At 42.2% G+C, this 14,607-nt stretch overlaps 2 protein-coding genes across 2 annotated transcripts; both read left to right on the top strand.

Moving 5' to 3' along the window:
- The first annotated feature begins 1,391 nt into the window (after nt 1–1,391).
- On the top strand, nt 1,392–1,955 carry LOC141719165 (uncharacterized). Its single transcript, XM_074521547.1, has one exon. The coding sequence runs from the start codon at nt 1,392–1,394 to the stop codon at nt 1,953–1,955; it is 564 nt and encodes a 187-aa protein (XP_074377648.1).
- A 9,711-nt stretch (nt 1,956–11,666) lies between these two features.
- Nucleotides 11,667–12,230, top strand: LOC141719164 (uncharacterized). Its single transcript, XM_074521546.1, has one exon. It carries the CDS (start codon nt 11,667–11,669, stop codon nt 12,228–12,230), a length of 564 nt encoding a protein of 187 aa, XP_074377647.1.
- The last annotated feature ends 2,377 nt before the right edge of the window (nt 12,231–14,607 follow it).

The following is a 14,607-nucleotide window of genomic DNA, read 5'->3' as shown; positions in this document are numbered from 1 at the left end:
AAAAATGATATGCCTGCATAATATGAGTTGTTTGAAAATAAAAACAAGGATAAACCAATTTTATGAGCACCTCAAAAAATTACCCGAATTATAATGATGACGCGCCCTGATGGGATGACACGTCCATTATAGTTGCATGGATTATGAAGATGTGTATGAGACCTCAACCAAGTGTTCATTGTGAATGCTAGAAAGTGCACTTTTTGTGAGGAAAATATAAGTGACAGACTTGCCACAACATGACCATCTCATAGCCATGCATATTATACAAGGACGCGTCCTAGATATGAACAACTAAGTTATGAAACGAGGGAAAGGCTTACCCATTTTCTGATTAAAAATCTCGATGTCTTCGCATGGAGTCATTCGAACATGGTGGAAATCGACCCAGGGGTAATGTGTCATAGGCTGAACATTTTCCCTAATTGCACGGGCATACGACAAAAGCGTCACCCGGTGAGCGGGGAAAGGGCGATAACATTAAAGGAAGAGGTAGATATCCTGTCAGAAGTTTGTTTGATTAAAGATTCTTTTTACCACGAATGGCTTGCGAATCCAGTGCTTGTGAAAAAACCAAATGGGAAGTGGATGATGTATGTAGATTTCACAGATCTCAACAAAGCTTGCCCAAAATATAGTTTTTCGCTCCCACAAATTGATTAGTTGGTTGACGTGACGGCAGGGCATGCCTTGCTATACATCCTTCATCACTGATAGAGGGTTATATTGCTACATAGGGATGCCATTTGGATTGATTAACGTTGGCGCGACCTACCACCGGTTGGTGAACATGATGTTCAAGAATCATTTGGAGAACCATGGAGGTATATGTGGACGATATGTTGGTAAAGTCCAAAGAGGCAAACGATCATGTCGAACACTTGATTGAAATGTTTAACATTCTAAGAAGGTATCGCATGAAGTTGAATCCACAGAAGTGCTTGTTCGGTGTGGAGTCATGCAAGTTTCTTGGGTTCATCGTCAATCATAGAGGAATTGAAGCTAACCCTGCAAAGATCAAAGCACTACTAGACATGAAATCTCCCACCACTGTAAAGCAGGTGCAAAGCCTAACTGGAAGGATTGCCGCGTTGAACCGATTTGTCTCTAAATCATCTGAGAGGTGCAAAGAATTCTTTAAGGCAATTAAAGTGGCAGGGAAAGACTTTGTATGGACACCAGAATGTGAAGAGGTTTTTAGGAGGATCTAGGAACAACTGGGGAACCCTCCCATGTTGTCAAAACTATAAGATGGAGAATCTCTAATCCTATACCTTGCCGTTTCCGAGTATTCAATCAGCGCTGTGCTAGTAAAAGAAGAGGATGCACAACAATTACTAGTGAATTATATGAGAAAGCGATTGCACGATGCTGAAACTCGCTAGACAAGTATGGAGAAGCTGGTTTATGCCTTGATCCTTATGTCAAGAAAGCTTCGCCCATACTTCCAGGCCCATAGAATTGAAGTCCATACAACATATCCTCTGCGGCAAGTCCTTCATAAGCCAGAATCATCAGAGAGAATGTTGAAATGGGCTATAGAGTTGGGACAGTTTGACTTGGAATACATGCCCCGTACAGTGATTAAAGGGCAGGCCTTAGCCGATTTTTTGTTAGAATTTGATTCTGCAGTTGATGATAAGGCTTTGGTAGTGCTACATCCCCCTCATACTGAGGAGTTTTTAGAGGACTTTCCACATCCCCGGTGGATCTTGCATGTAGATGAGGTGGTTAGTAATGGAGGAGAAGGCGCGTGCATAGTACTCATGTCTCCGGAAGGCCATCATTTGATTAGTGCAATTCACTTCAAATTTTATGCAACGAATAATGATACGGAATATGTAGCATTGATCAATGGCCTGAAGATCTCTTTGGAAATGGAAGTACAGAACCTAATTGCAAAAAGTGACTCAGAGTTGGTGGTAAACCAGGTGAATGGGGGGTTTCAAGCTTGAGGACCGCATAGAGAATTGTACTTGAGGTGCACGCAGCTCCTGATTGGAAAGTTAAAAGAGGTTCGGCTGGAATGTGTACCAAAGGAAAAGAACAAGAACACGGATGCCCTGGAAAAAATGGGATCCCAGGAGGCTGTGTTGTTGGGATCTATACCCCTAGAAATCCAGGAGATTCTTAGTATCCCAGAGGTTGAGGTGATGCAAGTAGATGAGGCTCCCAAGAAAACATGGATGATGCCCATTCTTGATTATATTCACAAGGGAGCACTTCCTGAGGATAAGTTCAAGGCTAGACGACTTCGCTACAAGGCCGCAAGGTATGTGGTATATGATGAGGTTTTGTATAAAAGGGGCTTCAATCAACCGCTGCTCAGATTTTTCGATAAAGAAGAGAGAAATTACATCTTAAGGGAAGTACATAAGGGATCTGTGGTAATCACTCGGGGGGTAACTCGTTGGCGATGAAAGTTTTATGCCAAGGTTATTAATGGCCCACTGTGAAGGAGGATGCCGCAAATTTCGTTAGAGCCTGCGATCGCTGCCAATGTTTTGCGAATTACTCATCTATGCCAGCGACGCTCTTGATGCCTATGGTGAGCCCGTGGCAATTTTCTATTTGGGGGGTTGATCTTATTGGGGAATTCCCTAACGCTAAAGGAGATGTCAAGTATGCAGTGGTTGCGGTTGATTACTTTACTAAATGGGCAGAAGCTATACCGCTGACGACTATCACCGCGAAGAAGATTAAAGAATTTATCTTCAATTCTATCGTGTGCAGATTTGGAATTCCTTACAAACTTGTCTCTGACAACGGAAAGCAGTTTGATAGCAAGGAGTTGCGATAGTTGTGTGAGGATCTGAAAATTAAGAAGGAATTTGCAGCAGTCTATCATCCTCAAAGCAATGGACAAACAGAGGCCGTGAATAAAATAATGAAGCATACCATTAAGACAAAATTGGAGGAGCGCAAAGGAAATTGGCCCGAAGAACTCTCAAAAGTGATGTGATCCTACAACACTACTCCGAGATCTACTACGGGGAAACTCCGTTTATGCTGACTTACAGTTATGAAGCTATGGTTCCTGTGGAGGTTGGCTCAGGGTCGCTTCGTAGAGATCGTTACAGGGAGGAAAATGCAGAAATCAACCAAAGGCTTCATTTAGATCTCTTGGAAGAAGCAAGAGAAAATTCTCAGCTGAGGCTCACGGCATATAAACAGCGTGCTGCAAGGTATTACAATAAGAAGATAAAGGGACATCTGCTGAAGGTAGGAGATCTGGTGCTCAGGAAGGTAATGCCAAACACAAAGAATCCCCAGCATGGAGTATTTTGAGCTAATTGGGAAGGACCATACAAGATAAAAGTAATTTTGTGGAAGGGTACTTATCACCTTGAGGACATGGAAGGGAAGTTGGTTCCGCGAGCATGGAATGCGGAGCATCTCCGAAAGTATTATCAGTAAGGTGCGGCTTTGGCCCCTTACATATCATGTTCTCACTCTCAATTATATATTTAGGGCTGTGCCCATATTATAGGCTAGAAGCAAAAAAATTCCTCCTAGCATAGGTGCATATACTACTTACCTTAGAACTAGTTGAAGGATCGTATTCTCGAATAAGTTCCCCACAGAGCATAGTAGCCATGTGACTGGTGCACTTTGACACTAGAGCACATTATTCAATAAAAGCTATGATCATTTAAAATTGTATGTCATTTGAAATATTTTTTACCTTGACACGACGCGTCCCACGTTACATAGGATGCGCCAATGGTTGAGGTTGATGCTCCTCTTAATAGGACGCGCCCTCTTGTGGTAATGCTCAACTTTTAACATTTTTGAAATGGAGTTAATAATATGAAGTAATTTTTTCCTGGAAAAAGATAAGCGTCCATTACATAATTCATTAGAGAAAGCAACATGGGAAACGTGGATGATTTTTGATATAAAGGAAGGACGCGTCCTGTAATAGGACGCGCCCAATCTGGTATTTTATATAATAATTGCACACTTCAACGTTCTTGTCTTCTAAAAAATGAATGGTTGACGCGTCCATCTATGAGGACGCGCCCACATGATAAAAATATTTAAAAGATATAAAGATTAGAAAATTAAGAACAATTTAAAGTGCATCATCCAACACATACACAGTAATAAGCTTACAGCTTGCAGGGCTTAAAGGGACCTACACCCTTGAGATAGTTTAGATAAAGTTCATAATAAACATAAGACGCGTCCTAAGCAGGAGGCGCGTCCTGAGGTTTGCCCTGGTCTTTTGGAGGAGAAGGTGGAGGCTGGGCCTGAAGTGGAGAAGGCGCAGGGGACACGTCGTCCTCTTCCAGACCTAGGACAATCCTTTTATTCTTGATAGAGTCTACAGCCCTGATTATGAAATCATTCACCCACTTCTGGGTATCTTCATCAAACTTGGAGAAGGTGTATTCAGGGTCATTTGCTATGAACCCGGAACACCACTCTTCAAAACCATCTGCAAACCCATTTTGATACATCAATTTATTCTCTTCTTTCCAGCCGTGTAGTTTGTCATCATTCAGAGGATCTAGCTCCAGTTGCATGGTGGAATTTAGAGTGACTACGCTCTCCAAAGCCTTCTCCACAGAGATAACAGTACCTTCAAGCTACGCTTTCCCACCCCCAAGACGAGTCCTGTCTTCTTACAAACGCTTAATCTCAACATCTTTCTCTTGGGTGAGCAAAGTAATGCTCTTTTCCAAAGATCTGATATTGTCTTCAGCTTGGCTCTTAGTAGTGTCGATTACAACAAGGTGCGCCCTGAGTCTAGCAGCTATGTTGGCGCTCTGCCTTGCATGTAAATGGAGCTCAGCTGTTGCTCTCATCATGGCTTCTTCAGTCTCTTGCTCTGTTCTGAATGTCCAGCCCTTTACCTCCTCTTCAGTAAATGTCCCAGATAAGGATGCGCCCAGATATCTGAGGACGAAAGATTGATCGTCAGGAATTGTCTTTTGGCGTTTGGGGGGCGCGTCCTCCTTATCTGAGATGTTGACCACGGTGGTGTCAATGATCTTGGGAAGAGGAGAAGGAACCACCACCGGTGAGGGATCTTTAGCTTTTGGATCAGACTTTGCAGGAGCCTGCTTCCTGGCTCTCAGTTTCATGGAGGCCCCTATGGAAAACCCAATTGGAAGAGAAGTCATATATAAAAAAAGACATGTAAGATATCAGTACAGGACGTGTCCAGAAATGTGGACGCATCTTGAAGACTAAAGACGTATGGTAATATAAAAAATGATATGCCTGCATAATATGAGTTGTTTGAAAATAAAAAAAGGATAAACCAATTTTATGAGCACCTCAAAAAATTACCCGAATTATAATGATGACGCGCCCTGATGGGATGACACGTCCATTATAGTTGCATGGATTATGAAGATGTGTATGAGACCTCAACCAAGTGTTCATTGTGAATGCTAGAAAGTGCACTTTTTGTGAGGAAAATATAAGTGACAGACTTGCCACAACATGACCATCTCATAGCCATGCATATTATACAAGGACGCATCCTACTAGATATGACGCGTCAAAAATAAATATATGGGTTAGAAAGACAAGTACATGTATCACGCTAAATAAAAGTTAAGCATGTAAAAAGAAGGGTGAGCACACGCATGACGCGCCATAAACTTATGACGCATCCTATGTCTGATTGTTTATACCTTGTTCTAAGTCTACTTGTCTACTGATGTCCAGTTGAACCAACTCTGTGGCATTAAGCCCTCTAGCCTTTTCAGAGGCCGTGAGGACGGGCTTTCCATTGTAAAAATCTCGAAATTTACAAAGAGAGCCAACCCTTTCGGACAAAGCCCCAATCTTCTTAAGGTTGGCCTGCGTGATCATGTCCTTGAGTTTGAAATGTTCCTTAGCGTACTTGAGTACCTTCTCTGCTCTCTTCTTTCTTTTCCTGTTAATTCCGTATGTAATTTTTTTGGGGATTAGTTTCATAGTTTCAGTCTTTTAGTCTTATATAATTTTGTGTTTCAAATTTAAAATATATTTCAATAATAATTTGAAAGAGGGGTAAACCCCAACTCATCATGTAATTGAAAATAAATAAAAGATCTAAATAAAATTAATGAAATACTTTTCTTACACTCGAATAGCAGAAAACAATTAACCTATGAATATTGCAATATTCCCAAGTATAGTATGAGATATAATTATACCTTTATAAACATCATAATCTTAGTACATATGTAAAAAAAAGTAAGGGAGGAGATGGGGTGTTGTGAAGACGTGTCCTACAAATCTATCGCAGGAAACATAGTAAGATGACGCGTCCTAGGGTGACGATGCGTCTATTCAACTCTTGACTGAAATAACTAAAAAAAATATATATAGGACGCGCCCTAGGTGGTAGACGCATCCACAATTGTGGGAATATAGCCAAATTTGGGGTAATAAACGTGTATCGAGTCTTCTTGGACAACGGGAGCTCTACGAACATCCTGTATTATAGCACATATAAGAAATTGGGTTTCTCGGATAGTGACATGAATTTTGAAGATGCACACATCTACGGTTTTACTGGAGAGGCAGTAAGAGTTATGGGTTCGGCTAGGCTTCCTGTCACACTTGGGGAAAGAGCTCTGTCTGTCACTCATATGATAGACTTCGAAGTGCTGGATCAGGATTCCGCGTACAATGTGTTAGTTGTCAGACCTTAGTTGCGAGCGTTCAGGGTGATAACCTCGATACATCATTTGATGATAAAGTTCCCAACACCTAACATAGTGGGCAGTCTGAGAGGGTCGCAATATAAATCACGCGACTGCTATCACAAGGCTTTTAAAGAATTTCACAGTAGAAGGTATGAGGGAAAAGGTCTTCCATTTGAAGACGCGGCGGACATTCAAGAAAAACCAAGTGGGGAGGTTCATGCCCATTATTTTGTGGAAGATCCAGAGGAAGAAGAAACTCATGTCACCGAGGCCCCAACTTTGATGTTGGGGAATATTTCGAGGATCCGCAGTGTGGAGAAAATCGTGGTGAATCAATAAGAAGGGATTGTGCGAAAGGAGGTTAATGGAGAAAGGCTGGAAGGAAGAAGTGAGATTTTACAAAGTCTAGAAAGTAACCTCATGGTGGATGCTCCTCAAAGGCAGGACGCGCCCTAGAAAAGTGAAAATGAAATTGAGGTTGATGCTCCTCAAAACGAGGACGCGCCCTCCACACCTGCATTGCATAAAGCCATGCCTTGTCCAGAGGTGGATGCTCCCACATATAGGGATGTACCCTCAAATGTAGGAATGGAAGTCGAGGACCCCCGGGACTTTAATTTTGATCTGGATCCAAGGATCCCTATGCCTGCCGAGAAAATGGGGCCGGCCGAAGACACAATATCTGTTCCGGTCGATAAAGATGACCCAAGCAAGGTTTTGAAGGTGGGATCTCAACTAAGTTATGAAACGAGGGAAAGGCTTACCCATTTTCTGATTAAAAATCTCGATGTCTTCGCATGGAGTCATTCGAACATGGTGGAAATCGACCCAGGGGAAATGTGGACGCATCTTGATAGAGTCTACAGCCCTGATTATGAAATCATTCACCCACTTCTGGGTATCTTCATCAAACTTGGAGAAGGTGCATTCAGGGTCATTTGCTATGAACCCGGAACACCACTCTTCAAAACCATCTGCAAACCCATTTTGATACATCAATTTATTCTCTTCTTTCCAGCCGTGTAGTCTGTCATCATTCAGAGGATCTAGCTCCAGTTGCATGGTGGAATTTAGAGTGACTACGCTCTCCAAAGCCTTCTCCACAGAGATAATAGTACCTTCAAGCTACGCTTTCCCACCCCCAAGACGAGTCCTGTCTTCTTACAAACGCTTAATCTCAACATCTTTCTCTTGGGTGAGCAAAGTAATGCTCTTTTCCAAAGATCTGATATTGTCTTCAGTTGGCTCTTAGTAGTGTCGATTACAACAAGGTGCGCCCTGAGTCTAGCAGCTATGTTGGCGCTCTGCCTTGCATGTAAATGGAGCTCAGCTGTTGCTCTCATCATGGCTTCTTCAGTCTCTTGCTCTGTTCTGAATGTCCAGCCCTTTACCTCCTCTTCAGTAAATGTCCCAGATAAGGATGGGCCCAGATATCTGAGGATGAAAGATTGATCGTCAGGAATTGTCTTTTGGCGTTTGGGGGGCGCGTCCTCCTTATCTGAGATGTTGACCACGGTGGTGTCAATGATCTTGGGAAGAGGAGAAGGAACCACCACCGGTGAGGGATCTTTAGCTTTTGGATCAGGCTTTGCAGGAGCCTGCTTCCTGGCTCTCAGTTTCTTGGAGGCCCCTATGGAAAACCCAATTGGAAGAGAAGTCATATCTAAAAAAAGACATGTAAGATATCAGTACAGGACGTGTCCAGAAATGTGGATGCATCTTGAAGACTAAAGACGTATGGTAATATAAAAAATGATATGCCTGCATAATATGAGTTTTTTGAAAATAAAAACAAGGATAAACCAATTTTATGAGCACCTCAAAAAATTACCCGAATTATAATGATGACGCGCCCTGATGGGATGACACGTCCATTATAGTTGCATGGATTATGAAGATGTGTATGAGACCTCAACCAAGTGTTCATTGTGAATGCTAGAAAGTGCACTTTTTGTGAGGAAAATATAAGTGACAGACTTGCCACAACATGACCATCTCATAGCCATGCATATTATACAAGGACGCGTCCTACTAGATATGACGCGTCAAAAATAAATATATGGGTTAGAAAGACAAGTACATGTATCACGCTAAATAAAAGTTAAGCATGTAAAAAGAAGGGTGAGCACACGCATGACGCGCCATAAACTTATGACGCATCCTATGTCTGATTGTTTATACCTTGTTCTAAGTCTACTTGTCTACTGATGTCCAGTTGAACCAACTCTGTGGCATTAAGCCCTCTAGCCTTTTCAGAGGCCGTGAGGACGGGCTTTCCATTGTAAAAATCTCGAAATTTACAAAGAGAGCCAACCCTTTCGGACAAAGCCCCAATCTTCTTAAGGTTGGCCTGCGTGATCATGTCCTTGAGTTTGAAATGTTCCTTAGCGTACTTGAGTACCTTCTCTGCTCTCTTCTTTCTTTTCCTGTTAATTCCGTATGTAATTTTTTTGGGGATTAGTTTCATAGTTTCAGTCTTTTAGTCTTATATAATTTTGTGTTTCAAATTTAAAATATATTTCAATAATAATTTGAAAGAGGGGTAAACCCCAACTCATCATGTAATTGAAAATAAATAAAAGATCTAAATAAAATTAATGAAATACTTTTCTTACACTCGAATAGCAGAAAACAATTAACCTATGAATATTGCAATATTCCCAAGTATAGTATGAGATATAATTATACCTTTATAAACATCATAATCTTAGTACATATGTAAAAAAAAGTAAGGGAGGAGATGGGGTGTTGTGAAGACGTGTCCTACAAATCTATCACAGGAAACATAGTAAGATGACGCGTCCTAGGGTGACGATGCGTCTATTCAACTCTTGACTGAAATAACTAAAAAAAAATATATATAGGACGCGCCCTAGGTGGTAGACGCATCCACAATTGTGGGAATATAGCCAAATTTGGGGTAATAAACGTGTATCGAGTCTTCTTGGACAACGGGAGCTCTATGAACATCCTGTATTATAGCACATATAAGAAATTGGGTTTCTCGGATAGTGACATGAATTTTAAAGATGCACACATCTACGGTTTTACTGGAGAGGCAGTAAGAGTTATGGGTTCGGCTAGGCTTCCTGTCACACTTGGGGAAAGAGCTCTGTCTGTCACTCATATGATAGACTTCGAAGTGCTGGATCAGGATTCCGCGCACAATGTGTTAGTTGTCAGACCTTAGTTGCGAGCGTTCAGGGTGATAACCTCGATACATCATTTGATGATAAAGTTCCCAACACCTAACATAGTGGGCAGTCTGAGAGGGTCGCAATATAAATCACGCGACTGCTATCACAAGGCTTTTAAAGAATTTCGCAGTAGAAGGTATGAGGGAAAAGGTCTTCCATTTGAAGACGCGGCGGACATTCAAGAAAAACCAAGTGGGGAGGTTCATGCCCATTATTTTGTGGAAGATCCAGAGGAAGAAGAAACTCATGTCACCGAGGCCCCAACTTTGATGTTGGGGAATATTTCGAGGATCCGCAGTGTGGAGAAAATCGTGGTGAATCAATAAGAAGGGATTGTGCGAAAGGAGGTTAATGGAGAAAGGCTGGAAGGAAGAAGTGAGATTTTACAAAGTCTAGAAAGTAACCTCATGGTGGATGCTCCTCAAAGGCAGGACGCGCCCTAGAAAAGTGAAAATGAAATTGAGGTTGATGCTCCTCAAAACGAGGACGCGCCCTCCACACCTGCATTGCATAAAGCCATGCCTTGTCCAGAGGTGGATGCTCCCACATATAGGGATGTACCCTCAAATGTAGGAATGGAAGTCGAGGACCCCCGGGACTTTAATTTTGATCTAGATCCCAGGATCCCTATGCCTGCCGAGAAAATGGGGCCGGCCGAAGACACAATATCTGTTTCGGTCGATAAAGATGACCCAAGCAAGGTTTTGAAGGTGGGATCTCAACTAAGTTATGAAACGAGGGAAAGGCTTACCCATTTTCTGATTAAAAATCTCGATGTCTTCGCATGGAGTCATTCGGACATGGTGGAAATCGACCCAGGGGTAATGTGTCATCGGCTGAACATTTTCCCTAATTGCACGGGCATACGACAAAAGCGTCGCCCGGTGAGCGGGGAAAGGGCGATAACATTAAAGGAAGAGGTAGATATCTTGTCGGAAGTTGGTTTGATTAAAGATTCTTTTTACCATGAATGGCTTACGAATCCAGTGCTTGTGAAAAAACCAAATGGGAAGTGGATGATGTATGTAGATTTCACAGATCTCAACAAAGCTTGCCCAAAATATAGTTTTCTGCTCCCACAAATTGATTAGTTGGTTGACGTGACGGCAGGGCATGCCTTGCTATACATCCTTCATCACTGATAGAGGGTTATATTGCTACATAGGGATGCCATTTGGATTGATCAACGTTGGCGCGACCTACCACCGGTTGGTGAACATGATGTTCAAGAATCATTTGGAGAACCATGGAGGTATATGTGGACGATATGTTGGTAAAGTCCAAAGAGGCAAATGATCATATCGAACACTTGATTGAAATGTTTAACATTCTAAGAAGGTATCGCATGAAGTTGAATCCACAGAAGTGCTTGTTCGGTGTGGAGTCATGCAAGTTTCTTGGGTTCATCGTCAATCATAGAGGAATTGAAGCTAACCCTGCAAAGATCAAAGCATTGCTAGACATGAAATCTCCCACCACTGTAAAGCAGGTGCAAAGCCTAACTGGAAGGATTGCCGCGTTGAACCGATTTGTCTCTAAATCATCTGAGAGGTGCAAAGAATTCTTTAAGGGAATTAAAGTGGCAGGGAAAGACTTTGTATGGACACCAGAATGTGAAGAGGTTTTTAGGAGGATCAAGGAACAACTGGGGAACCCTCCCATGTTGTCAAAACTATTAGATGTAGAATCTCTAATCCTATACCTTGCCGTTTCCGAGTATTCAATCAGCGCTGTGCTAGTAAAAGAAGAGGATGCGTAACAATTACTAGTGAATTATATGAGAAAGCGATTGCACGATGCTGAAACTCGCTAGACAAGTATGGAGAAGCTGGTTTATGCCTTGATCCTTATGTCAAGGAAGCTTCGCCCATACTTCCAGGCCCATAGAATTGAAGTCCATACAACATATCCTCTGCGGCAAGTCCTTCATAAGCCAGAATCATCACAGAGAATGTTGAAATGGGCTATGGAGTTGGGACAGTTTGACTTGGAATACATGCCCCGTACAGTGATTAAAGGGCAGGCCTTAGCCGATTTTTTGTTAGAATTTGATTCTGCAGTTGATGATAAGGCTTTGGTAGTACTACATCCCCCTCATACTGAGGAGTTTTTAGAGGACTTTCCACATCCCTGGTGGATCTTGCATGTAGATGAGGTGGTTAGTAATGGAGGAGAAGGCGCGTGCATAGTACTCATGTCTCCGGAAGGCCATCATTTGATTAGTGCAATTTACTTCAAATTTTATGCAACGAATAATGATACGGAATATGTAGCATTGATCAATGTCCTGAAGATCTCTTTGGAAATGGAAGTACGGAACCTAATTGCAAAAAGTGACTCGGAGTTGGTGGTAAACCAGGTGAATGGGGGGTTTCAAGCTTGAGGACCGCATACAGAATTGTACTTGAGGTGCACGCAGCTCCTGATTGGAAAGTTAAAAGAGGTTCGGCTGGAATGTGTACCAAAGGAAAAGAACAAGAACACGGATGCCCTGGAAAAAATGGGATCCCAGGAGGCTGTGTTGTTGGGATCTATACCCCTAGAAATCCAGGAGATTCTTAGTATCCCAGAGGTTGAGGTGATGCAAGTAGATGAGGCTCCCAAGAAAACATGGATGATGCCCATTCTTGATTATATTCACAAGGGAGCACTTCCTGAGGATAAGTTCAAGGCTAGACGACTCCGCTACCAGGCCGCAAGGTATGTGGTATATGATGAGGTTTTGTATAAAAGGGGCTTCAATCAACCGCTGCTCAGATTTTTCGATAAAGAAGAGAGAAATTACATCTTAAGGGAAGTACATAAGGGATCTGTGTTAATCACTCGGGGTATAACTCGTTGGCGATGAAAGTTTTATGCCAAGGTTATTATTGGCCCACTGTGAAGGAGGATGCCGCAAATTTCGTTAGAGCCTGCGATCGCTGCCAATGTTTTGCGAATTACTCTTCTATGCCAGCGACGCTCTTGATGCCTATGGTGAGCCCATGGCAATTTTCTATTTGGGGGGATGATCTTATTGGGGAATTCCCTAACGCTAAAGGAGATGTCAAGTATGCAGTGGTTGCGGTTGATTACTTTACTAAATGGGCAGAAGCTATGCCGCTGACGACTATCACCGCGAAGAAGATTAAAGAATTTATCTTCAATTCTATCGTGTGCAGATTTGGAATTCCTTACAAACTTGTCTCTGACAACGGAAAGCAGTTTGATAGCAAGGAGTTGCGATAGTTGTGTGAGGATCTGAAAATTAAGAAGGAATTAGCAGCAGTCTATCATCCTCAAAGCAATGGACAAACAGAGGCCGTGAATAAAATAATGAAGCATACCATTAAGACAAAATTGGAGGAGCGCAAAGGAAATTGGCCCGAAGAACTCTCAAAAGTGATGTGATCCTACAACACTACTCCGAGATCTACTACGGGGGAAACTCCGTTTATGCTGACTTACGGTTATGAAGCTATGGTTCCTGTGGAGGTTGGCTCAGGGTCGCTTCGTAGAGATCGTTACACGGAGGAAAATGCAGAAATCAACCAAAGGCTTCATTTAGATCTCTTGGAGAAAATTCTCAGCTGAGGCTCACGACATATAAACAACGTGCTGCAAGGTATTACAATAAGAAGATGAAGGGATAACTACTGAAGGTAGGAGATTTGGTGCTCAGGAAGGTGATGAAAAACACAAAGAATCCCCAGCATGGAGTATTTTGAGCTAATTGGGAAGGACCATACAAGATAAAAGTAATTTTGTGGAAGGGTACTTATCACCTTGAGGACTTGGAAGGGAAGTTGGTTCCGCGAGCATGGAATGCGGAGCATCTCCGAAAGTATTATCAGTAAGGTGCGGCTTTGGCCCCTTACATATCATGTTTTCACTTTCAATTATATATTTAGGGCTATGAACAGATTATAGGCTAGAAGCAATAAAATTCCTGTAAGCCTAGGGGGGTAGTGCATGTACTACTTACCTTAAAATTGAAGGATCGTATTTTCGAATAAGTTCCCCACAGAGCATAGTAGTCATGGGACTGGTGCACTTTTGACACTAGAGCGCATTATTCAATAAAAGCTATGATCATTTAAAATTGTATGTCATTTCAACGTTCTTGTTTTTTAAAAATGAATGGCTGACGCGTCCGTCTATGAGGACGCGCCCACATGATAAAAATATTTAAAAGATATAAAGATAAGAAAATTAAGAACAATTTAAAGTGTATCATCCAACAAATACACAGTAATAAGCTTACAGCTTGCAGGGCTTAAAAGGGACCTACACCCTTGAGATAGTTCAGATAAAGTTCATAATAAACATAAGACGCGTCCTAAGCAGGAGACACGTCCTGATGTTTACCCTTGTCTTTTGGAGGAGAAGGTGGAGGCTGGGCCTAGAGTGGAGAAGGCGCAGGGGACGCGTCGTCCTCTTCCAGGCCTATGACAATCCTTTTGTTCTTGATAGAGTCTGCAACCCTGATTAAGAAATCATTCACCCACTTCTGGGTATCTTCATCAAACTTAGAGAAGGTGTATTCTGGGTCATTTGCTATGAACCCGGAACACCACTCTTCAAAGCCATCTGTAAACCTATTTTGATACACCAATTTCTTCTCTTCTTTCCAGCCGTGCAGTCTGTCATCATTCAGAGTATCAAGCTCCAGCTGCATGGTAGAATTTAGAGTGACTACGCCCTCCATAGCCTTCTCCACAGAGACAACAGTACCTTCAAGCTATGATTTCTCACCCTCAAGACGGGTCCTGTCTTCTTGC

The sequence above is a fragment of the Apium graveolens genome, chromosome 4 (genome assembly GCF_009905375.1).
Source record: "Apium graveolens cultivar Ventura chromosome 4, ASM990537v1, whole genome shotgun sequence".
In the NCBI taxonomy this organism is placed as follows: Eukaryota; Viridiplantae; Streptophyta; class Magnoliopsida; order Apiales; family Apiaceae; genus Apium; species Apium graveolens.
The sequence above is the reverse complement of the archived record's forward strand: the minus strand, read 5'-3'. Positions and strand labels throughout refer to the sequence as shown.